The sequence below is a fragment of the Pseudorasbora parva genome, chromosome 16 (assembly GCF_024679245.1).
Source record: "Pseudorasbora parva isolate DD20220531a chromosome 16, ASM2467924v1, whole genome shotgun sequence".
Classification (NCBI taxonomy): domain Eukaryota; kingdom Metazoa; phylum Chordata; class Actinopteri; order Cypriniformes; family Gobionidae; genus Pseudorasbora; species Pseudorasbora parva.
In genome coordinates, this window is record NC_090187.1 from 25154359 (window position 1) to 25180510 (window position 26152).

Sequence of the window (26152 nt, forward strand, 5' to 3'; positions counted from 1 at the left end):
AGTGCGTTTCGATACCTTGCACTGACAGGTGAAACACGGATCATCAGTGGCCAACACTTCATTACCGATCAGCGTAGCTGTGCAGTTACTGAGGGGCTCTGAAACCACAAGAATTAAACAATCTAGCTTAGAATCAAATGATTCAACTATATGAAAAAGATTTGAAAATGCTTCTTCAAAGAGATAAATTCTATCATAAATACAGTTTGATCAAAATGCTGCATTTGTGAAGTGGAGTCTTAATAATTTACCTGGCAAATACTGAAAATATGTCTGACCTAAAAAAAAATCTGTGTAGAAAAAAACTATTTGAAATTGAATTAAACTAGAAAATGTACAGGACTTAAATAATTTAAAATGTATTTTTGATCATCTCAAATTAAATATGGCATATAATAAAGTCTATTTTCAATGATTTTAAAATGAGCCCACTGCTCATTATAGCAAATTGTGACATGTGCTTTTATCATTTTCATCACATAATTTTTTACTTAAATTTTAGTTTTTAGTTATTTTAGGACTTTAACTTATACTTCTTTAAGTCAACATCCAATGAAATTTATTTAATCTTTATTTGAATTACCAAAAACTTTTTTTAATAGATTTAATACACACGATAACAACACTGATAAGAATTTGACTCAAAATGATTTGGGCAAAACTTTACACTAAGGTTAATTTTGTTAAAATTAACCTAAAAGTAATTAAAAATAAAAAAATAAAAATTAACATTAATGTATTATGAACAAATATAACTTTTACTGTACATTTTTGTAAATCGTTACCAATAAATGTAATATGTGAGGAAAAAAAGAGACTATATGGTTATACGAAAAACACGAAACTATAGCACAGCACTGTAGAAAATCTGTTCACAGCAAATCTGTTCATTCTTACGTGCACAGACAGGGCAGCAGGAGTCAGAGCTGTGTAGGATATTGTGTTTAGGACAGTCCACAAGACTCGGGCACTGCTTCCTGTAGCAGCGTAAGTGCTGTTTCCCGTCTGGCATCACCTACAACACAGACACAACACCGTAAAGCAAGCAAACCAGCATATGCACACAAAATATTGTGATGAGCCATACTTCACAGGTGCAGATCTGACAGGGGTTACTAGAGGGGTAGAAACTCTCTCCAGGGCTGTACAAATGGCCTTCAAACAGGCAGTCTGACAGGAGAAACAAACACATTTCAAACGTTAAACTTCCACACAAAAAAATGCATGCACAAAACAGTTGGACCCACTTTATATTAGGTGGCCTTAACTACTATGTACTAACATTTAAATGAATCATTTGATACAATGCACTTATCGTGTGCATACATGTTTTTACATTGTACTTATAAAAATACCTGCCTGTAATTACATCTGTAATTAATTTCTGTAGTTACATTTATAAGTACACTGTTGACCCATCCTTTACAACTAACCCCACCCCTAAACTTACTATGGGTACCACACCTGTCCCTAACTGTACCCGTATCCCACCTCAATATCAGCAAAAATGTTTTGCAATACAGTATGAACACAATAAGTGCATTGTACTTATTTTTTGATGTAAGTAGTAGTTAAGGCCACATAAAGTGGGATCAAACTGTTTGTAGGGATTGTAGTTGTACCTGCGCACACTGGGCAGCATTCTCCCGGCACGCTGATCTGGTTTAGACAGGTGGAGAGACAGTGGATCTCTGAGCAGGTGGTCACTCCATCCACACACATACAGGACATGCAGGAACCACTGGATGGAAACCAGGTACTGCCTTCAAGATGCTCAACGCTATCATAAAAACAGCCTGAGAAAGAGAGACAGGTTTCTTAGCACTTATTTCAAAGTCAATCAAATTATGATCTTATTTAAAGGGATAGTTCACCCAAAAATGAAATCCAAATCCATCTTCGAAAAAACAAATGAAGATAATGAAGAAATAGGAGACATGTTTGCTTTATATGATAAACATATTTAACACATATAAACATTGATCAATGAACACAGTTCAAAGTATTCTTGATGCACAAAAACCATGTTGCGCAGCGCATTTGAGCTTTCGCAAGGACCAATAAGGTTTGTTCTTGCCAAGCAAATACGGCTGAGCTTCTTTTTATGTTCTTCTTTATATGTAAAAATTACCTAAATTAAATCTGTTAATCATATAAAGTGATCGTGTTTCTTCAGAAGACTTGGATTCATATGGATTTATTCGATCATCTCTTTATGAACGTTTTAAGTTTTTGGTGAATATATATTTTAATGTAGGGACAGAAATGTCCTATTTAATATCATATTTTATTTCACCCAAGTGAAAAATAAATATACTAAAATGTATTTGAAATACATTAATTTTATGTTAAGTATACTACAAATACAAATATCTTGCATTTAAAGACTGACATTATAGAGATCATATTATTTTTATTAAAGGGGGGGGGGGGGGGGGGGGGTGAAATGCTGGTTCATGCATACTGAGCTTTTTACACTGTTAAAGACTTGGATTCCCATCCTAAACATAGACAAAGTTTCAAAAACTAATGTTGGACGTTTGATGGAGTATTTCTGTGTCAAAAATACTCCTTTGGGTTTCTCACAAGTTTCGGAGAGTTTTTTTCGAGTATGGGTCGGCTTGACGTTAATAAGAGCGGAAGGTCCTTGTATGGGCCGTACGGGCTCTTCTCCCGGAAGGGTGCGCACGCGTGACTAGAGCGAGAGAGGAAATGCACGCCCATAAACACTCTGCGCCGCGCTCCACTTTATTCCTATGGGTGACATCAAGCGACTTCAACGCTTCAGCACAGCATTCCGGGAAGGCAGCACTGCATTTGAACCGATTTAAACGCCAAAATGACGGGAAGCTTCACATTGTTTCAGTCGCGTCGCAAAGTGGATTTCCATGGCCACTGCTGTCACAGGACTTCACCAAATCATACCAAAGAAGTGTGTTTTTGATGGAGCAGTCCCAGCGATAAAGATTCGGTCCTGCTTTGGAAGCAGCTGGTGAGTAAAACTGCTTCAAATGTTTGTGCTGTTGGCTATCGTCGCGTGAGTAAACATCAGTAAACAACACGATCGTGTGCTTCGTCATTCAAATGGGTTAACGGTTACTCCATTGTTGTTCTATGTATAATGTTACACTAGTCTGACGTGCAAAACCGTTTTGCTTGCTACTGCTAAGGTTTAGTCGCATACAATAGTCCATAAACCGAATCATGTCCTCATAAACTGCCAGTAAACAAGCGCAAATGTTGACAGGCCACTAAATACAGTACATACCAGAGAGACGGACGTCCTGCTGTTGCTGTTTCTCCTGTTCAATTTATTTCAGCCTCAGATTTGATTCTGGATCATATATCTATTAGCTGAGATTGATAACCATGCGCTTCTCCACGCTTGAGGACGTCACCGCTTTGTTCGCACTCGTCATTCTTTAGCTCCGCCCACACGATACGCCTCCAGGCGCTCAGGTTTTTCCGGAAAGACTCGGTACAGCCTATATTTCTTTTATAAATATAATAAAACTAAAGACTTTTCGGAGATATGAAGGATGCAATACTACTCTATAGGTACTCAAGAATGACATGAGATTGACTGAAACTGAGTGTGTGTCCCCCCCCCCCCTTTAATAGTGATATTAAAACACATTTTAGTCTTAATATTAAGAAAAGTGCATTGTGCAATAAAGAAGTACTCCAAATAAAGTTTAATTATAATATTTACATCAGTAAGTCTCAAGCGATATGACAGTAAATATGTTAATGGATTTTTAGAACACTTAGTATGAAATAAATATATTTTAAATACATTTTGGTATAGGTTTTTATCACTAGGGCTGATAAGTGTTTTTTTTTAAATATATGCATAAATAGTATTATTAAATTTAATATATTAAATGTATTTTTCTTAAAACATTTAATTGTGTTAATTTGTAATTTATAGTTAATTAAATAATAATAATTTTTTAAAAGTACTTATTCAAAACATAAAATGGGTCATTCATTAATCTAAGTACACATGACCAAAAAAGTTTAGCATATCATAACAGAGGTCAAGTCCAGGGGTCACACAAAGGCTCGGCAATTATCATGAAAAACTAAACTGATCCAAAGAAATTTGACTAACATTATACGTCTATGTCAGTGGAAAAAAATTAAATGTTATATGTCCTAAAGGATGTGCCTGTACCTCTGCAGCGGGGACAGCAGGAGCCGAGGTCAGTGACCTGATGCATGCAGGTCAGTTTAGCACACCTAGGACCTACGCAGCTCACCTCGCCGTCCTGAAACACACATTTGTGAACACTGAACCTTTCTATCGTTCAAATCTCATGCTTGAGTCAGCAGGATGTTGAGGATGAAAAGCTAACGGCTGAATTTGCGTATATTGAGCGCCTTACCACACAGGTGCAGTTCAAGCAAGGGTCATTGGGGAGGGTCAAGCTCTGTCCTTCTTCATACTTCTGATCTTGTTGAACACATACTGTGAAGCCAAAGAGATCACAGGTCGAACTCAGATCAGAAAATCACAAAAACACAAACCCACATCTAAACAGACATGCATGTTTTCCAAAGCCTAGTGAGCTGAATTGATCTCAATAGAGCTTGATTTTTTTTAATTATACAGTATACAATAACAGCATACTGTTTAAATGCCATATTTATGTACTAAGATACGTGCAGGTACTCAAGAGAAAACACATGATCCTACCATTGTAAAAAATATTACATTGTATTATTACATTGTATTAACAATGGCACTCTTTTGTTCATGTATTGTTGCTGGCGTAAAATTATAATAACTTAATCTGAGACAGCAGTGTAGAAGTAAACAATTTTTCTTTAATTGTAGACAGTAGGAAAAAAAACAAGGCATCACAATGGCACTTGTTAATGTATTGTTGCTAGACTAAAACATTATACATGAATCTGGCATCCTCCTTCGTAATATATCCACATTACTACTGACCATTTTTCGACACACACTGACCTCTGCACTGTGAGCAGCACTGTCCCTGTGGGGTGATGGGATTCTGGCAGGAAACCACAGGACAGGTGACCGTGGTGCACGTAACTGAGCCGTTCTGACACACGCAGCGCCTACAGGGGTCAGAGGGGGCGTAGAACGTTTGTGTGTTTTCATACTTCTCCTTTTCAAACAGACATCTGTCACACACTGGACAGCATTGCCTATGCCGCACAGGATGAGTGCACTGCTGAGAACACAGCTTCCCCTCACACAACACGACTCCACTCTGGAAAAAAAAAAAAAGATGCATTATGCTGTGATCCGGTAATGGTCTCAGATGTTAACACCAGGATACAGTTTGTTGATATACAGTATAAAATGTTTGATTACCATATACATGTACAGCACTATGATATTTGCATTGTGCTTGAGAGGAAACACACAATAGTACATAGTATATGCCCCCCAAAATTCTAATACAATATATATTTTTTTATACATTACATTTTATAATAATTTTTATTTAATATTTGATTTGATTGTTGAAAAACATGGTATATCAAGGCCACTTTTTTCAATCCATTGTTGCTAGCCTAAAATTATTGTGACAATCAGAGAAGTAACTGGTGTAATTATATTTACAATGGTAAATGTACACATATAAATCGGTGGTCTCACCAGACATTTGCAGGTAGAGCAACGGTCGTTGGATGGGATGAATGTGGCACCATTCTCATGCACCTTTCCCAGGTGTTCACATGTCCCTGTGCACACAGGACAGCACTCGCCTGGAGGACGCACGGGCCGCTTGCAGGGAGCTTCCCGACAAGACACGGGTGTGCATGATACACTTCCATTCTACACAGTATATATTAAGTAAAACTAAAGCACAGTAGCAGCAACAAGAAAAACCTTTCACAAAATATATATAATGATATACGGTTCAAAATGAAGATAAACTTTGGTAAAAGTGTGGTGTTTATTTGTGTACCAGACAAATACAGTCCTGGCAGTGATCGTTGGGATCAAGGAAACGTTCCCCATTTACACATTCTTGATTGTGGAACTGACAGCCTTCACACACTTGGCATTTGCAGGAGTCCCGCTGAGGGTGAGAGCAGGAGATGCTGGGACAGCGTTTAGGAGAACACTGAACCTCACCTCTCTGGTCAACAAAAACATCCAGCCCCACCATTAATTCACATAAACACTCAGATAAAACGTAATTATGTTTGATTCATTTATACAGAGATAACGATAGATAGAATGACACATAGAATGACAGATAGAACGACAGAACGATATACAGAGCAATAGACAGAAGGATGGATAAACTGAGGTATCAAATGCTCACATGTTCTAATTTTTTACACTGTTTACTATATTTTTTGTGCATATATTCTAAGCTTTGCCAATAATGTATTATATAGTCATGCCAATGAAGTAATTTTAAATTGAAATGACAGACAGACAGTTAAACAGACAGAGAGACAGTTAAACAGACAGACAGACAGGCAGTTAAACAGACAGACAGACAGGCAGTTAAACAGACAGACAGACAGACAGGCAGTTAAACAGACAGACAAACAGGCAGTTAAACAGACAGACAGGCAGGCAGGCAGTTAAACAGACAGACAGGCAGTTAAACAGACAGAGAGAGAGAGAGAGAGAGAGAGAGAGAGAGAGAGAGAGAGAGAGAGAGAGAGAGAGAGGGATGGATGGATGGATGGATGGATGGATGGATGGATGGATGGATGGATGGATAGATAGATAGATAGATAGATAGATAGATAGATAGATAGATAGATAGATAGATAGATAGATAGATAGATAGATAGATAGATAGATAGATAGATAGATAGATAGAAAATAAATAGGTAGGTAGAAAAAACTATTGTATTAAACCGTAAAAATAAAATCAACATAATCATGACTTTAATTGTCATAATTATTTGTTTGTGAATGTACTTACAGAACATCTGCACTCGTCACATGATGTTGTGGGTGATGGGAACGTTTCACAATTTGCATAAACTCTTCCATCAAACTGACAGCCTGTGCAATAAACACACACACACACACTGTGTGGGTCATATGCTTAAGCCACAGCCATAAACACTAATTTGCAATTTACAAGTCAGTTGCAGGTGTTATGAAGGGAAGGGGTACTCTCATTTTTAAAGGGGTACTTCAGCGCTGGGAAGATGAATCTGTATTTAAACTGGGTCATTAATGTAGTAAAAATGTGAAATTATTTTTGAAATTGGTGCCTTCTAGACTGAGAACAGACAGAAAATGTATTTTTGTCTCATGGGGATGAAAGACTACAATTCCCAGAATGCTTCGCTGCCCTGTGAGGCCATTACCAAAGCCACCGCTACTAGATTGCTGTCACTGAGATGGAGAAGACACTACAATTAAAAACCAAACGTGTGTGTTCAATATAATGAGTGAGTCGCCGCGCGAGTCTCACAGCACTGAGCACTAACTGCAGGAGTGAGATAAATGAGCTGATGAGCTCTCGTGATGAGAGCTGAGGTAATCACGACTACACTCGCGGCATACATTCACAACGCCAGTTCAGTCTGGCGCGTTTCAGTTCATGCCTTTGCAAGCTTAACTTTCATAGAAATTAATTTGACAAGTTAAAAGACTTCCATTGCTCACCATAGCTCCGTTTAAATGAGTGCCTGTAGCTGTGAGTGTGATCTCCATCCCCATGCGCGGGATCAAAACATGCGGAAATGGCTCCCTCTGCTGGCTGTAGTCTTTAGCCTTTGGCCAAACATTCCTCCTATCTATGATGCAAATATCGTCAATTTGCATCATAGGAGGAATTTTTCCAGAAATAAAATGCATAAATCTCTCGTCTCAGAGGGATATGAGAGGGGAAAGCACATTTATTTGAATATACTCCAGGGTTTCTACTGATACAAAGCCTTATGCTAATCGCTGAAGTAACCCTTTAAAGAGCATGTGATTGGACAAAAATCATCGTAGTACAGTCTTCAACACTTTGTTCTCATTTTATCAGAAGAGAATTACTGTAAAATATAAATTCATAGTTATATGAATTGACATTGACATAGTTATATACGGTACCATCACACACAGGACAACACTGGTCTGGCCGAGTGGTGGGGTAACTACATCCTGCGTTGTGACATGGCCTCCTATTGCAGGTCACATGACCATTCATGCACATGCAACGACTGCAGTGATCAGAAGGGTCTGTAAACTCCTGACCGTTCCTGTACTCCACGTCAGCATACATGCAGCCTGAAGAAAAAAAATTCAACTCATAATAATCATTATAATTATTATAATAATATTAATAATAATTATGATATCAAATAAATTGTATAATTTATAAGACACTTAAACAGCCGCCTATAATATTCAACTCTTTTAATGTTCTGTACATCATGCAAATCTTCATACAAATGTGTATAAATTTACACAAACACATACCATCACATTGTGGGCAGCACCTGCCCTGTACAGCGTGAGGGCAGGCATTGCGGAGACAGTGATTACGGTCACATGTGACCGTCCCATCACGACAAACACACGTCCTGCATGGGTCTGATGCATCCTGAAATGTAGCGCCGTTAGCGTGTTCACTCCCATTATACAGACAGCCTGCAGAGACAGACAGGCATTAGTGGTGTGCTGTGTATTTTAAAATTAGGAGGCAAAGTCCTCACATTTTTCTTTATATACCAAATGTAATGTTTTATCCTTGTTACATTTAAAAGTGTATGTAAGATTGTGGCCAAAACTGGTACTCCAATCACTTTCAAATGACTGTAGAGCGGTGTATCCCCTTTCCCCCGCCCCCTGACTCGAGGTTGCCAGATAGGCTGCAGAATCCAGCAGGAACGTTTGTAGTTCTGCAGCTGTGGTAACTAAAGCACAGCTGGCAACCCGCATGCCGAAACACTACTAACTCGTGATTGGTCGATAGGTGGAGGGTGGAGCTTCAGGCCAAAACACAACTTGTCAACATCAACATCAGTTGAGGGCTGCAAAAACAACTTTTAAATGATGATATCCTGGCCAGACTACTGTTGTCAGTGATATAAGTATTTGAAATTGACATAAATTAATAATACATTTTTTTACATAGTTTCTTTTAATTTTCCTGGTTAAATTGTCATTACATACAAAAGAGACCAAATACAGTTCTATTTTGTACTTTCAACTAAATATTCTATGTATAATGTTCTATTTATTAAAACAAATATACATTTCATGAAATTAGTGTTTTGATGCATTTTTACATTTATTGCATAATAACTAAAGACTAATAAACACTAATGTTCAGCTTTTCTTTTTAATAGTCAGCTTATTTTCAGCTCTGTATATTGTTTTCATCAAGCTTGTGCAAACTGCTCACAGACACGAAGATGTAGCCTAGCTTTAAAGGGCTCCGTCTGATGAGTGTAACTGGTGTGAAATGTCGTCAGACGTAGCGTAAGCATTTTGAACTGATATAGAGATGCTACATTTTTTTCGCAAGTTGAATACCGAAGGCGATCAGCCGGAAGCTAGATAATTTACTTTGCAATGTTTTAAATATGAACTTTTTTTACACAAATGCATTGATTCACTTTAGAAGGAATTTATTAACTTCCCGAAGCCGTGTGGAGCAGTTAAATGACGGACGGATGCACTTTTATGGATTTCAAAAATAATGCAACAATTCACTGCCATTATAAAGCTTGGAAGAGCCAGGACTTTTTTAATATAACTTCGGATTTATTCGTCTGAAGAATGTCAGGATGACTTGAAAGTGAGTAAATCATGGGCTAATTTTCATTTTTGGTTGAACTAACCCTTAAATTCCTCACACAAAAAAACCCACAGTCAAGCTATTTCAAATTTGATATTGACATGACAAATTAGTGATATATAAGTGATTGAGTTGTTTACTTACTTTTTAATTAGTCTTCCCATTAACACCGATTCAAGAACATGCACTAAAAAAGGCAGGATTTATTATACAAACCAATCATAGCGCAGTACGCACACTGGAGGCATTGCATCCTTTCATGTTTCATTCATTCCTATTTACCACCCATCAAACTCACCACACGTCTGTTAAAACTCAAATGGCTCAATGGAGGCAAGCCTCATGGCCATCGGCAAAGGTATAAAAACTAGTTACACTAGTTAAAAAAGTTATTTTTGGAAAATCCAATTTTTCCACATCTAGTTTTGTTTAATGGATACGGCCTCCCTCGCCCCTGATACATACACCGATCAAATAACATTATGACCACCTTCCTAATGGATGTTGGTCCCTTATTTTGTGCCAAAACAACCCTGACCAGTCGAGGCATGGAATCCACTAGACCCCTGAAGGTGTGCTGTGATATCTGTTACCAAGATGTTAGCAGCGGATCCTTTAAGTCCTGTAAGTTGTGAGGTGTGGCAACTGTTTGTTCAGCACATCCCACAGATGTGTGTGTGGGGGATATATTTGATGGTACAGTTCAAAAGTTTGATCAATTTCTTGCCAAAAAAAAGTATCTCATTAAAGCTCACACATCCTCTTCTGGGGATTTTATGAAATGTCTCACCATCACATGTACGACAGCACTCTTGAGTTATGGGGTGAGAGCAGGCAACAGAGGGGCAGGGCCTGCGTCGGCATCTTATCGTCCCATTGGTACAGGAGCATGATTGACAGCTGTCAGTGGGATGGTGGAAATTCTGCGTGTGTCTGTAATACTGTCTTTCAACAAAGCAGTCAGCAGGGGGTGCTGTAGGGAACAAGATAAACACATTTATGTCTACATACACGCAAACATACACTTTTATGAAGATATACAAGAGGTTGTAATAATGTCACATGTTGAAATTATAGTAATTTCGAATTGCTAGTAAATAGCATATGAACAGCTTAAAGTTGAATCTTCAAATTGTCATTTTGTAATTAAGATGACTCAGACATGAAGTGATTGTGGCAGTAAGAGCAGCAGTTTGACCTGGACACTGGGGGCAGCACTCTCCTGACTGAATGAATTTATCAGCACAATGCAAAGCTGGACATCGCTTCATCAGACACTGGACGTTACCATTCTAAAGACAAACACAAACAGATACACAACATAGATCTAAACTATGACTCTATATGGATGTTACTGTTCAAAATATGGTATTTTCTTTGAAAGAAAATAATACATTTATTCAACAAGGATGTATTATATTGATCAAAAGTCACAGTGAAGACAATTATAATGTTACAAAAGATTTTGAACTTTTTATTCATCAAAGATCCTGAAAATAACCTTGATAATTAAAAATAAATGTTTCTTGAGCAGCAAATCATCACATTAGAATGATTTCTGAAGGATCATTTGACACTGAAGACTGGAGTAACGATACTGAAAATTCAGCTTTACATCAAAAGAAACAGTTATCTTAAAATGTAATCATTTTTCACAAAATAAATGTATAATATTTAAATAAATTAATCTTGTAATAATATTTAATCAAATAAATCCATCCTTGATGATCATAAGAGATTCCTTTCTCACCAACCTGAAACATTTGAACGGTAGCATATATGAGTACAAGAGACACTTACGGTGCAACGGCACATCCTGCATTTTTCTATTGGATGTGGAAATTCCATTCCATTTGGATACTCATTACCTGCATAACTACATCCTGAAGGAAAGGGAGAGGAGCATTATAAGTGACTGGTTTGCATATACTTACAGGAAAGAGTTTTATTTCTCCTAAAGAGAAATGTCGTTAAATTGAGAGCAATTTGAGACTATTCAAATGGACACACAAGAAAATTCTGTTGCTTAAGGTCTCAATCAGTTCTCATCAAATAGTTTCAAGGTCAAATGATCTCCCACTTTCTTTTAGCTGTATTCTCTAATTTGTGTTTATATTAAGGGTCAGAAATTAGAGGGTTTCCACCTCACAAATGTGCACATAAAGAATATTCTATTCTAGGCTTAATCAAAGACTTCATATATAGGAAGACGGTGCACTCCGATTACTTAAGAATGGGAGAAAGTGCAAAACCCAATATGGCTAATAAGCCCTGCATGCCTTCTAAATGAAAGATCCAAACGTTGATTAGTAAAGTCATCGAGTCTCTGCAGCATTAGAATCTCAGGTTTTCCAATTTAATTGCAAATATGAAATTAAATTGTAAGCTTGGAAAACAGTTTTGGAGATTTTGATGTTACTCATTCAAAGCCTTCAAAGCATTTACCTGAGAAGTGTTTCAAAAATGGCCGCAGAATGAAATGACTTGTTTTAAAAAGGACTTTGGCTTAATTACACATATTATAACATATATTTAGTTATTATACATAAAGTATCTAATTGTTCAATCTCACAACTTTTCTAAATTAATTGGTTCGATTAAAGAATGACGAATTGTGAATGGTCTGAGGAAATGTGCCTTCATTAAAGGGTTAGTTCACCCAAAACTGAAATTTCTTTTATTAATGACCCACCCCAATGTCGTTCTAAACCCGTAAGACTCTTTTGAAGCGTCTACAATACATTTTGGTCCAAAAATAACAAAAAATACGACTTTATTCAGCATCGTCTTCTCTTCCGTGTTTGTTTTCACACCTCAATAAAGATTCAAACGGTCGCGAATCAGCAGATTGATTCGTGATTCATATTGCCAATGTCACGTGATTTCAGCAGTTTGACAGTTTGACACTCGATCCGAATCTTGAATCATGACCGTTTGATTCTTTATTTGAGGACCACGGAAGAGAAGACAATGCTGAATAAAGTCATATTTTTTGTAATTTTTGGACCAAAATGTATTGTCGATGCTTCAAAAGAGTCTAACTAACCAACTGATGTCATATGGACTACTTTGATGATGTTTTCATTACCTTCTGGACGTGGACAGCAAGTGGGCATACACTTACATTCAAAGGACAGAAAGGCCTCGGGTGTGGAACGACATTGGGGTGAATCATTAACGAAAAAAATTAAAATTTTTGGGAGAACTAACCCTTTAAGGTAAAACATGTAAATAAAAATGGAAAACTAAAGTAAAACCAAAAGCAATTTTGATGTTTAAGGCTCTCACCATTGCAGTTGTTTTGGCAGCACGTCCCCGGACGGGGATAGTTGCAGTTCGGTCTTGGACACTGGTGATTCCCACAGTCCACACGTCCATCACTGCAAACACAATCCTCACATGGATTCCCAGGATTTGGAATTGTACCTCCATTAGTAATGATGCGGTTATCATATTCACAGTCTAGAAAGGGAAGTAAATTGCAAGATGAGACAATAACTGTTTGTTTGCACACAATTATTATTTACACACCATATTTTGCATTTTCCAATTTTCCAATTTGCACACCATATTATTTGAGGTTAGTGTGTACCTGGACACTGGGGGCAGCACTCTCCAGGAGGAGTGTACGGATTAGAACACGTTACTTGTTTACATACTGGCATTGTGCACGAAGCCTGACCTTCCTACACACACACACACACACACACACACACCCATTTATGTTGAGAAACATTTAATAAACACTAAAACATTTAAATAGTTGCTCTAAACTCAAGGTTAAGATTCAACAAACCCTGAAGCCTATTAAAGGTTTATTTCCCCCCCCAAATGAAAATTCTGTCTTTAATTAATTACCCTAATGTCGTTCGACACCCGTAAGATCTCCGTTCATTTTCTGAACACAAATGAAGATATTTTTGTTTAAATCTGATGGCTCAGAAAGGCTTTCATTTACACCAATGTAATTTCCTCTCTCAAGACCCATAAATGGCACTAAATACATTGTTAAAAGTCGAATACAATAAAAAATTGTTTTATGAAGCGACGAGAATAGTTTTTGTTCGCAACAAAACTAAATAACGACTTATATAGTGATCGGCCGATTTCAAAACAAAGCTTCGAACTGTTATGAATCAGTGTATCAATTTATGATTTAGATCGCATGTCAAACCGCCAAACTGCTGAAATCATGTGACATTGGCGATTTGAATCATGAATTGATACACTGATTCATGACGGTTTGAATCTTTGTTTTGAAATCAGCTCATCACTATATAAGTCGTTATTTTATTTATTTTTTGTGCACAAAAACTTTTAACAACGTCTTTAGTGCCTTTTATAGGTCTTGAGAGAGGAAATGACATTGGCGTCAATGAAGGCCTTTCTGAGCCATCGGATTTCAACAAAAATATCTTCATTTTTATTCGGAAGATGAACAGAGGTCTTACGGGTGTCGAATGACATGCGGGTGAGTAATTGATGACAGAATTTTCATTTTTGGGTGAACTAACCCTTCAACACCTTGTATCAAACATTCATAAAACGTAAGACCTAGTATTGTGCGTACCTTACAGGTGCATGTTTCACAGGGATTATCCGGGTCCTGGAACGTTTCCCCGTTTTCATACAAATGCTTCTTGTACTGGCACGACCCACAGGTGTCAGAGCACCCATCACCTGTCATATAATCAAATAATCTTCTCAATAACTTATTCTGATGGTTATCTGTCCTACCGAATGGATTGTTATTGATGTTAGCGAGTGTTACACCCTGAATATTTTGTGGCTCTGGTCCATACCCAGCATTTGTAGACATTAAAGGGTTACTTCATCAATTAGCATATGGCTTTCTATCAGTAGAAACCCTGGAGTATATTCGAATGATCGTGCCCCCCACAGACATTCATGTAAAGAGAGCTATGCTGAGCAATGTACGTGTTTTAACTTCTCAAATTAATTTCGATGAAAGTTACGCTTCCAAAGGCATAAACTGAAAACACACCAGACTGAACACGCGCTGTGAATCTATATGCTGCTAGCACTGACGCGTTTACCTCAGCTCTTATCACGAGAGCTCATTCATAACAGTAAATGTAATCTGACTCCTGCAGCGTTTGTGCTGACACTCCCTCAGCGGCTAAATTACATTATACTGAACAGACACGTGATCAGTGATTCAGTAGCCGTGGCTTTGGGAGTGGCCTCGTAGGGCAGCGAAGCATTCTGGTAATTGTTGTCTTTCATCCCCATGAGACAAAAATAAATTTTCTGTCTTTTCTCAGTCTAGAAAGTCCCAAATTAAAAAATAATTTCACATTTCTACTACATTAATGACCCAGTTTAAATACAGATTCATGTTTCCAGTGCTGAAGTACTAGCCTGGCCTTACCAGACTCTCGTACATTTCATTTGAACAGAGAGTCTGGCCACTGTCCATTGACAAGCGTTTACTTCCGCAAAGGCGGGTACTCTGTTAAAGTTTAAAACTATTGGATCTGCCCAGAACTGCTCTGGATCTGGCATAAAAAAAATTGCTAACGTTTGGTCGTGACGTATGTCATGTGCCCTTCGCCTGTTACACACTTGGAAATCCGTCAAAATAAATGTGCAGGCCATCTCAGAGATACAACCTAAAACTTGTGCATTCGGATTGTGATTTATTCACGCCAAGGTGGAGGAGTAGCCTGACGTGGTCATACTCAATTCTAGTCAGAATATGGGTCTGAAACTGCTCCATTGGGCTGTGATAATGGGGCGTGTTTCAACCAAACCAGGAAAGACCTCAATTGGACAGACCAACAACCAATCAGAGCAACGAAGCGACGCATTACGTTAGTTATTAAATGTCAACAGAGTTCAACTGCCCTGTGTTGCCAAGTCCGCGTTTTTTCTGCGGGTTGTATTCTATGTCCGCGGGTTGAAGCGACTATTATGTGATATATAGACCCATGAGTGCGAATTTTAGCAAGCAACCTTGCCAAAATAACACACATTTTACCCCCCAAACACCTTTTTTTCCCGGAGAACCCCCCCCCGTAGTAGTTGGCGGGTTTTGTTGTAAAAACTTGCCAACCCTGTCTGCACGCGCGCTGGAATAAACAACCTTTGCCGGTGTTGTAAAAAAACAAAAGAATTCAATGATACACTGAGTACTTACCCAACATGATCATCTCGCCGTTTAGGATTCGATCAAATATAATCCAAGCCCCTTTGATGACGTGCATGGTTACGTTACTGTTTATCATCTGTCCGCCATCGTCTAAAGCCCACCCTGATGATTTCATTGGTCTGAACAGTTTCTGTTCAGGGGTTAATTACTCCTCTATCAGGAGGATCGAGTCCAGACCGAACCGCCCAACCTAAAAATGTTGTGGGCGGGGCTAAGTTCGGCTGGCATCCAGGCTAGTGGAGGAGAGTTTTGTGATCGGGAACGCGCTGCTGATGTGGTCTGTAACATGATTGTATGTTGTAAATCAAATGTCATATGCTTGAGCTTCAGCCAACTCCTTCACCACTAACAGAGCGAGCTGGAAAATTAAACTTTTCCCGAATTCACCCTGTTGGGGAGGAGGGCCACAGCATCATGGCCACCAACAAACCCCAGTAAAGATTGTACTTGCTCCGACTTTAACAACATCAACGTCATCGTTTTCAGCCACTCCCTCTGTTTGCTGATTGGACCGGTAAAAAATAGTTTGGAGAAAACCTAAGAATACATCGCAGTCCCAAAACGTAGTACTGAAGGAAAATGAAAATTGAGTGGAAGTACGTATAAGGGTGAGCCAGGCTACTGAAGTACCCCTTTAAAGGAAAAACTCACAATGTGAGGTGTTCTAAGCAAACTTGTGCAAATAAGTTTATGCAAATCTAAAGCAGCATGGCTATTATATAAATATTTATCAGGAAACACCAGCAAGCATGGCATGTCACGGTTCATGGGTTCAGTGACTCATTCTCTCACTGTGTTTGTGCGGTGCTGTTAGAGGCGTGGCTACTGATTGCTCCTCTCATCATCATCTCCAGCTGCACCTGATTATCTCCCCTATTTATTCACCTCACTCACCCACTATCTTTGTCAGATCGTTACAGGCTTCCTGTGTGTGTGAGGTGTACGTTCCTGTTCCCTGGCGTTCTTGGTCGGGTTGTCTTTCCTGGAGGATCTTCGGCGTTGGATTGCCCATTGCGTCCCTGTGATCACAGTCCTGCATGCCTGCATCTCCTGCCTGGGATCTTGTCTGTCCTACAGCTTGTGACTTCCTGCTTTTCCTCCTTTTTGTGAGACTTGGTTCATTAAAACCTATAACTCGCTTTTGGATCTTGTGTATTTTTCCAGCAGAGCTAACCTGACAGAACGATCTGACCAAGATGGATCCAGCGAGTGTTAACCAATTACAGGACTATCTGACTGCCAGCAACCAGCGCATGGAGCGTCAAGAGGATCAGGCGGCTAATACAGCACGGGCCGTGCAGGCATTAGTGACGCAGGTGTCCGAGCTCACCAGTCGGATGCAACAACTAACACCACCCACTGCGCCCATCCCACCGCCCGTTCCCCCCACTCCAGCTGTTATCACCAACAGTCAGGAACCACGGATTCCCACTCCGGAGAGGTATTCAGGTGAACCTGACCTGTGCAGATCATTTTTGACTCGGTGCTCTGTATACTTCTCTTTACAGCCAATTACCTTCTCCACGGAGGCCTCGAAGGTGGCACTGGTGTTGACGTTTGTGGTGTGACAGGCAGCGGGGCGAGGGACCGCGAGAGCGGGCCGGTGATTAACGTTCACGAGTGCCAGCTGCGTGGCACACCGGTCTCGTCTCGCGGCCATGTGACGGGAGCATATATAAGGAGGGGCAAGAGCTGCGGAAGACGAGAGAGGACCAGGCCTGGATTTTATGTTATGTTATGTTTTGTTTTGTTTATGTGTTTGTGGGCAGTCGTCCGTGAGGGGCTGTCCACGTTTTATTTTGTGTGTGTTTGCGGGCAGTCGTCCGTGAGGGGCTGTCCGCGGTTTTACTTTCATTTTGTTTATTTATTTTTAATAAATGTTGTTGAAACGTTCGCCGGTTCCCGCCTCCTTCCTTCCCATCTACAAACCGTATTACATTGGTGCCGAAGCCCGGGAGGAAGGAGGGACGCGCTGTCGGAGAGCCCTCGCTGCTGAGGGGGATCGCGGTGCTGAGGAGTTCGGGCAGCGCGGATGATGAAAGACCGCGAGGGCTGCCCGAGGCGATGGTGATGGAGCGAGAAAGGTGGGACAGAGACCTCGCTGCCGTGCCCCTGGGTCGAGGTGGGGTGGCTGCCGTCCGAGAGGGAGCGGAGGAGTCGCCGCGCTTGCCGTGGGCCGGAGCCTGCTGCCATCCGCCTGAGAGGGGAGGAGCAGCGAGCGCGGGGCTCGATGCCGGGTCCCTCGGAAGGAGGAGTCACCGCCGGCCGCCAGGGGGCGGAGGAGGTTCGAGCTGCCCACCAGGCGTCCAGTGCCATCGCACAGCACCGCGAGGAAGAGCCTCTCGGCGGGCGGAGGGCCGAACGGCAGTGTGTCTGGGAACCGGACCAGAATTTTTTTTTTTTCTCTTTCTTTCTTTTTTCCCTCTCTCCCCTCTCTCGTCCGCGGGCTCCGTGGGCTCCTCGTGCTACCGTCTACATTTCTCTCGCCTCTCTGTCCTTACCCCCAGGTGCCGTGGCCGCCGTGATCGGCCCCCCCGGGAGAGGGGGGGGGAGTAGAGCACAGTCTCGGGAGTGCCCCCCGGCCTGCGAGGGGCGATGGGGGTATGTGGTGTGACAGGCAGCAGGGCGAGGGACCGCGAGAGCGGGCCGGTGATTAACGTTCACGAGTGCCAGCTGCGTGGCACACCGGTCTCGTCTCGCGGCCATGTGACGGGAGCATATATAAGGAGGAGCAAGAGCTGCAGAAGACGAGAGAGGACCAGGCCTGGATTTTATGTTATGTTATGTTTTGTTTTGTTTATGTGTTTGTGGGCAGTCGTCCGTGAGGGGCTGTCCACGTTTTATTTTGTGTGTGTTTGCGGGCAGTCGTCCGTGAGGGGCTGTCCGCGGTTTTACTTTCATTTTGTTTATTTATTTTTAATAAATGTTGTTGAAACGTTCGCCGGTTCCCGCCTCCTTCCTTCCCATCTACAAACCGTATTACAACGTTGCTATCGGGACGTGCCGCTCGTTGGGGAACGGCGGTGTGGGCCAATGACCATCCATGCTGTTCATCGTTCCTGGCACTCTCAGAGGAAATGAGGCGGGTCTTTGACCGCGCTGTAGCGGGTCGTGAGGCAGCACGGAGGCTGGCTAGTTTGCAGCAGGGTGATCGACCCGTATCTGATTACATGATCGACTTCCGGACTCTAGCTGCTGAGTGCCGTTGGAATGAGGAGGCGCAGTGGGACATGTTCCTGCATGGGCTGGCTGACCGTGTTCACAGAGATATATATGCTCTGGACCTACCTAAAGATCTCAACGGGCTGATGGAGCTGGCGTTACGGGTCGACGCTAGGCTAGAGCTTCAGGATCAACGTTCACGTTCTAGACGCGGCGCTGGATTCTACGAGTTCACCCGGGAGAACAAGGTCAGCCCACAGGTCGATCACGAGCCCATGCAGGTCGGACGAGCTCGGCTTTCCCGGGAGGAGAGGGAACGTCGACGATCGCAGGGCCTTTGCCTCTACTGTGGTGCAGCGGGGCATTTCCTCGGTAACTGCTCTGTAAAAGATCAAGCCCGACAGTAGATAAGAGGTTACTGTCGGGTAGGTCCACGCTGGGGAAATCCTCGTCCACCACCCTCCTCTCGGGAAGACTGCAATGGGCAAACAGGACTCATGACTGTCAGGCGCTTGTGGACTCTGGAGCCGAAGGTAACTTTTTAGACTATTCCCTCGCTGTACGGCTCCAGATACCCATTGTTCCACTTCACCATCCCATCACTGTTCACGCTCTTAACGGACAGCATTTACCTGCTATTACACATTCCATTAGCAGCCTTACTCTGGTGACTTCAGGGAACCACACGGAGAGTATTGACTTTCTCCTGACGGACTCTCCGCTGATTCCCATGGTCCTCGGTCACCCCTGGCTAGTCAAGCACAATCCTCGTGTTGACTGGGGACTCAACTCCATATCTGCATGGAGCAATCAGTGTTATGCCTCTTGTCTTGTGTCTGCCTGTACGTCTGTGTCTAGTTCTGTGTTGCAGGATGAGTCGGTGAACCTGTCTAACGTGCCCCAGGAGTATCTTGACCTGAAGGAAGTGTTCAGTAAGTCCCGGGCTGCTTCTCTACCTCCTCATCGTCCTTACGACTGTGCCATAGAATTACAGCCAGGTACGTCTCCGCCTAAAGGCAAGTTATACTCACTTTCTGTTCCAGAAAGGGAGGCCATGGAGAAATACATTTCTGATTCGCTAGCTTCCAAGTTCATCCGGCCCTTCTCTTCTCCAGCGGGGGCGCGGTTCTTTTTTGTGGGTAAGAAGGATGGTTCCTTGCGACCTTGCATTGATTACCGAGGGTTGAACAACATCACGGTTAAGAATACTTATCCTTTGCCGTTGATGTCTTCAGCCTTCGAGAGGTTGCAAGGAGCATCTATATTCACAAAACTGGATTTACGTAATGCCTATCATTTGGTCCGCATAAGGGAGGGGGATGAATGGAAGACTGCGTTTAATACCCCCAGGGGCCATTTTGAATATTTGGTCATGCCTTTCGGGCTGTCTAACTCCCCTGCGGTCTTCCAAGCACTCGTCAATGATGTGCTGACAGATATGGTCGATCAGTTCATTTATGTCTACCTGGACGACATATTGATTTTTTCCTCTTCTCTCCAGGAACATGTTCAGCATGTCAGACGAGTGCTCCAGAGGTTGCTAGCGAATGGGCTTTTTGTCAAGGCGGAGAAATGCGCATTTCATGCACAGTCAGTTCCTTTCCTTGGGTATATCGTCTCATCCGAGGGAGTGCGCATGGATCCCGAAAAGGTTAAGGCTGTGGTAGATTGGCCAAGTCCAGGGGCAGGCGATCCGATCGCCAAGCCGATCGCCACCGGTCTAAGCCTCCCGTTTATGTCGTTGGTCAAAAGGTGTGGCTTTCATCCAAGAATATTCCTCTGCGCTCCGTATGTAATAAATTGGCTCCCAAATTTATTGGTCCGTTTCCTGTTACCAAGATCATTAGTCCGGTAGCAGTCCGCCTCAAACTACCTCCAGCGTACGGGAGGATTCATCCTGTGTTCCATGTATCCAAATTAAAGCCTGTTTTTCATTCTCCTATTAACCCGCCTGCCCCGGTTCCCCCACGGCCGCGACTCGTAGATGGGGAACCCACTTATTCGGTCAACCGTATTCTGTACTCGAGACGGAGGGGACGCGGATTTCAGTACTTGGTGGACTGGGAGGGTTACGGTCCGGAGGAGAGGAGTTGGATTCCTGCTAGGGACATACTGGATCACTCCCTCATCGATGATTACAATCGACAGGTAGGTCCTCCTGGGAGCGTCAGGAGACGCTCCTAGGGGGAGGGGTACTGTCAGAGTTCATGGGTTCAGTGACTCATTCTCTCACTGTGTTTGTGTGGTGCTGTTAGAGGCGTGGCTACTGATTGCTCCTCTCATCATCATCTCCAGCTGCACCTGATTATCTCCCCTATTTATTCACCTCACTCACCCACTATCTTTGTCAGATCGTTACAGGCTTCCTGTGTGTGTGAGGTGTACGTTCCTGTTCCCTGGCGTTCTTGGTCGGGTTGTCTTTCCTGGAGGACCTTCGGCGTTGGATTGCCCATTGCGTCCCTGTGATCACAGTCCTGCATGCCTGCATCTCCTGCCTGGGATCTTGTCTGTCCTACAGCTTGTGACTTCCTGCTTTTCCTCCTTTTTGTGAGACTTGGTTCATTAAAACCTATAACTCGCTTTTGGATCTTGTGTATTTTTCCAGCAGAGCTAACCTGACATGGCAATGTATGAGATGATTGCGTTGAAAACTTTCAAGCAAAATACTACTTCATATATACATTTTATTCAGTATTGACTGTCCTGAGAAAATGTGTTTAATCCAATTAAAACGCTTTCAGATATATTTTAAAATGTATTTAAAATAATTGAAAATTTGTTTATACAAAAAATATTGCTAATACATTTTTTTAGATTTAAATTATATTTTCTATAGTTGTTTAATTTTAATATTTTAACATTGTAAATTCATTTCCTTTAGCCACCCTGTTTAAAATGTTTGGGGTCGGTAAGATTTAAGATTTAAGATTTAAGACATTTAATTTAATGTCTTAACATTTATTTGATCAAAAATAAAGTAAAAAACAGCAAAAGTGAAATATTATTACAGTTCAAAATAATTAAAAATGTAATTTATTTCTGTGATGGTAAAGCTGAATTTCAGCATCATTACTCCAGGATTCAGTGTCACGTGATCTTTCAGAAACATTCTAAATGTCTTTATATTTTAATCAATTTAATCCTTTAGTCCATGGTGAATTAAACTAAATACATTTCTTTCAAAAATAAACTGACCCCAAACTATTAAATGGTATTGTGTGACAGAAGGTGCTTTATGCAAGCTGTGAGTCAGTGTCTTACCTCTGTACACTGGGCAGCAAGTGTTAGGAGGGGCGGGAGTGGGGACTGGACAATTCGAAACTGGGCATCTTTCCTGGTGGCATCTCACATTACCCTCCTTTAACAAAAACCACAGAAGAATAAAAAACCTAGCATGATATTTGATCTGTTTGGAAGAGCTGTTTAAATATGCACAAATAAAAATGACGCAGATAATTCAACGCAGATAACTTTTGCCCCGTTCCTCACAAAGAATTATATGGCTCCAGATAGTGCCAAGAGTCACATGGGTTACTTCTATGATGCTTTTATGATACTTTTTTTTGTCCATTTTGGACTTTTAAGTCATAGTTTTTGTATTTTAATGCATTACATATAAATATAAATTTAAATGCATTAAATATTTTGTCATAATATTCAGTAATTTTAGCTAAATATGATTAAACCAAAAAATATCTATATTAAAAAATCTGTATTTGATTTCTGATTTTCTTTTCTTAATGAAATCTGAATTAAGAATTGTATTGTCAAAATAAAAAATAAAAGGGGGGGGGGGGATGCTGTTTCATGCATACTGAGCTTTTTACACTGTTAAAGACTTGGATTCCCGTCCTAAACATGGACAAATTTAAAAAAAAAACTAAGTTGGGCTAAGTTGATAGAGTCAAAAATACAAACGTCCAACTTAGAAAAATCAAAAAGTTTCGGAAAGGTTTTTTAGAGTATCCACTTGACGTCAACAGGGCGGAATTTCCTTGTATGGGCCGTACGGGCAAATGCATGCCCATAAACACTGCACTCACTGCTGTAAGAGGACTTCATCAAATCAACAATGTCACCAAAGAAGTGTGTTTTTGACGGAGAGGTTCCAGCGATAAAAGTTCTTGGTCGTACTTTTGAAGCAGGCGGTGAGTAAAACTGCTTCAAATGTCTGTGTAGTTGGATATCGTTGCGTAAGTAAACATCAGTAAACGACACGATCATATATAGTTAATTTATCAATGGAGCATGCGATGTATGGTGTGTGTTTAAATACATTGGTTTAGCTGACCACTATAGGTGTCTGTTTGTTTATTGCAAAAGCACCCCAAACATTAGGGGCCAGTTACACACAGCGCACTTCTTCATTAAAATGCGCTACTATTCCATTGTTTTTCTATGTATGCACTAGTTTGACGGGCAAATCGTTTCATTTGCTACTGCTACCGTTTAGTCGCATACAATAGTCCATAAACCAAACCATGGCCTCATAAACCACGAGTAAACACACAGAAATGTTGACAAGCCGCTAAATACAGTAACAATAAGTTACCTCATAGAGACGTCCTGCTGTTGCTGCTTCTCCTGTTCAATTTCAGCCTCCGGATCTGATTCTGGATCATATATGTATGGTTTAATCTGATCGATAGCTATGGTTTATTTAGGGTAACGTTTTCTTTTCCACGCTTGAGGATGTCACAGCTTTCAGATGCTCTCAATGCAACAGCTGCATGCGCTCGTGATTCTTTAGCTCCGCCCACAGGATACGCCTCCATCTGCCCGTTTTTTTTCTATCTATCTTTTATAAATATCGGAGCTATGAAGAATATAATACTACTCTATAGGTACTCAAGACTGACATGAGATTGACTGAAACTGAGTGCGCCCCCCCCAACACATTTTCAACAGTAATTTCATTGAAGAGATTAACATTGTTGTAAACTGTAATGACAATAGCTTTTTTCACTTCACCATGTGTGCGTGTGTGTGCGCGTGTGTGTGTACTTGTTTATATTACACCCCAGCGGTCCCCACAATGTAAATTGATTTATAAACATACTAAATTATGCTTTTTTTGAAAATGTAAAACTGCAGAATGTTTCCTGTGATGGATAGGTTTAGGGGCAGGGGCAGTGTAGAGGGATAAAATGTACAGTTTGTACAGTTTAAAATCAATTACGCCTATGGAAAGTCCCCACAATTAACAAATACCTAAAGTGTGTGTGTGTGTGTGTGTGTGTGTGTGTGTGTGTGTGTGTGTGTGTGTGTGTGTGTGTGTGTGTGTGTGTGTGTGTGTGTGTGTGTGTGTGTTTCACCTTGCATGTACATTGGAGGCATGGACCACTACCGGGAGGCCTGAACTCTCCATTTTCATAAACCCTTCCTTCATATTCACACACTGAAACACAGCAACAATATTTTTTTTAGTTTTGCGTTTAGAATCCTGGACTGATTTGTTATTATGTTTCATATTAGAGAAGGAGCGGACGAAAGATCTGTCTTAAAAGAAAGAGATGTTTGTCTTCTTTACTGTCACAAGTAGGGCAGCACTGGCCATGTGGCTTTGTCGGATGCGTGCAACTCAGAGGCCGACATGAAGATCTTGTAGGTTCACACGACACTTGCCCACCCTGTATCACAGGATTTACACATTCAAAAACAACTACATTCAAATGTCTATTCATTTAGTACACACTTTTATCCAACGTGACTTACAGAAAACACTCACCGAGCATTGACACATCAAGCACGGATCCTGTCTGGATACAAAGGTTTGACCATCTGCGTATACATCATCCTCAACTCTGCACTCCGCGCATCTAAACACCAATTGATTAATAAAGAGTGTTTCCTATAAGTTCCTGTCTGATATAATATTTTAGCAAAAATTGTTATGCAAAAATTGTTATTTATACCGTTCACAACATTCTCCTGGTCTCTTCACTGGATTATGACAGGGAGTTGGTGGGCAGGGATTCTGAACGCAATTAATATTCCCATTCTGAAAGAAGAATAGTTAATCTTCTGCTAGAATATTTTTTTTATTATTGTAGAAAATAATTTAATCTAAAACAATTTGAAAACATTTGGTTGAATTTTTTCCCAAAATGATTTACACTATTTAAAGCTGCAGTCCGTAACTTTTTTGGGATTAAAAATTATGGGATGGGATGGGAAGGGAAGGGAAGGGAAGGGAAGGGAAGGGAAGGGAAGGGAAGGGAAGGGAAGGGAAGGGAAGGGAAGGGAAGGGAAGGGAAGGGAGTCAGACATAATGTCAGGCAGGTAAAGGGTAGAAAATCATACAAGAGTCATCATCAAATGATGAAGAGTGCTTCGGCCTTGTCTGGGTGGAGCCATTTTCAAAGAGTTTTCCAAAGGAGACCAAGGTAAAAATGTGTAAAATGCAACAAATGGGCCCATGATACTTGCACCTCAGGCCAGGCAATTTATGTGCCAGAATTGTGACTCTGAAGATGAGTCTGATTAGTCAGATGTTAGCTAAGCGAGTTATCTGCAGCATTCCATTAAGTTATCATGGATCTATGTGCAAGCCAGAGAACATTTGAATTTAAAGTTCAAGTAAAGTGGTCCTGCCACTAAAATGAGTACTTCAGCGCTAGGAAGTTAAATCTGTATTTAAACTGGGTCATTAATGTAGTAGAAATGTGAAGAAAAAAAAATTTATTTGGTGCTTTCTAGACTGAGAAAAGACAGAAAATGTATTTTTGTCTCATGGGGATGAAAGACAACAATTCCCAGACTGCTTCGCTCTGCCCTACAAGGCCACTCCCAAAGCCACCGCTACTAGATTACTGAATCACTTTCCCACAGCGACCACGTTCATTTTTTTTATAAAATCAGTTCAGTTAAAGAACAGACTTAATTAAAAACTGAATGTGTCTGTTTAATATGTGATTTAGCCACTGAGTCTCACAGCCCAAAACGCTGCAAGAGTCACATTGACAGTCATGGATGAGCTTGTGATGAGAGCTGAGGTAAACGCGTCATAGATTCACAGCATGTTCAGTCTCGCACGTTTTCATTTCATGCCTTTGAAAGCATAACT

At 40.9% G+C, this 26152-nt stretch overlaps 1 protein-coding gene across 1 annotated transcript in view; it reads right to left on the reverse strand.

The window, feature by feature from the left end:
- The window catches only part of kcp (kielin cysteine rich BMP regulator), a 64548-nt gene that overhangs the window by 13571 nt on the left and 24825 nt on the right, over positions 1-26152 (reverse strand). Inside the window, exons 16-38 of the mRNA XM_067420032.1 lie at positions 25002-25087; positions 24815-24905; positions 24617-24716; positions 24402-24484; positions 22348-22444; positions 14323-14432; positions 13345-13438; positions 13041-13214; positions 11553-11635; positions 10951-11044; positions 10543-10725; positions 8429-8599; positions 8060-8236; positions 6930-7012; positions 5949-6122; positions 5636-5815; positions 4979-5243; positions 4389-4471; positions 4178-4271; positions 1623-1796; positions 1088-1170; positions 898-1015; positions 16-98 (exon numbers count right to left, since the gene is read on the reverse strand). Of these exons, the coding sequence (XP_067276133.1) occupies positions 16-98; positions 898-1015; positions 1088-1170; positions 1623-1796; positions 4178-4271; positions 4389-4471; positions 4979-5243; positions 5636-5815; positions 5949-6122; positions 6930-7012; positions 8060-8236; positions 8429-8599; positions 10543-10725; positions 10951-11044; positions 11553-11635; positions 13041-13214; positions 13345-13438; positions 14323-14432; positions 22348-22444; positions 24402-24484; positions 24617-24716; positions 24815-24905; positions 25002-25087 (2880 nt within the window). The remainder of the gene's footprint in view (positions 1-15; positions 99-897; positions 1016-1087; positions 1171-1622; positions 1797-4177; positions 4272-4388; positions 4472-4978; positions 5244-5635; positions 5816-5948; positions 6123-6929; positions 7013-8059; positions 8237-8428; positions 8600-10542; positions 10726-10950; positions 11045-11552; positions 11636-13040; positions 13215-13344; positions 13439-14322; positions 14433-22347; positions 22445-24401; positions 24485-24616; positions 24717-24814; positions 24906-25001; positions 25088-26152) is intronic.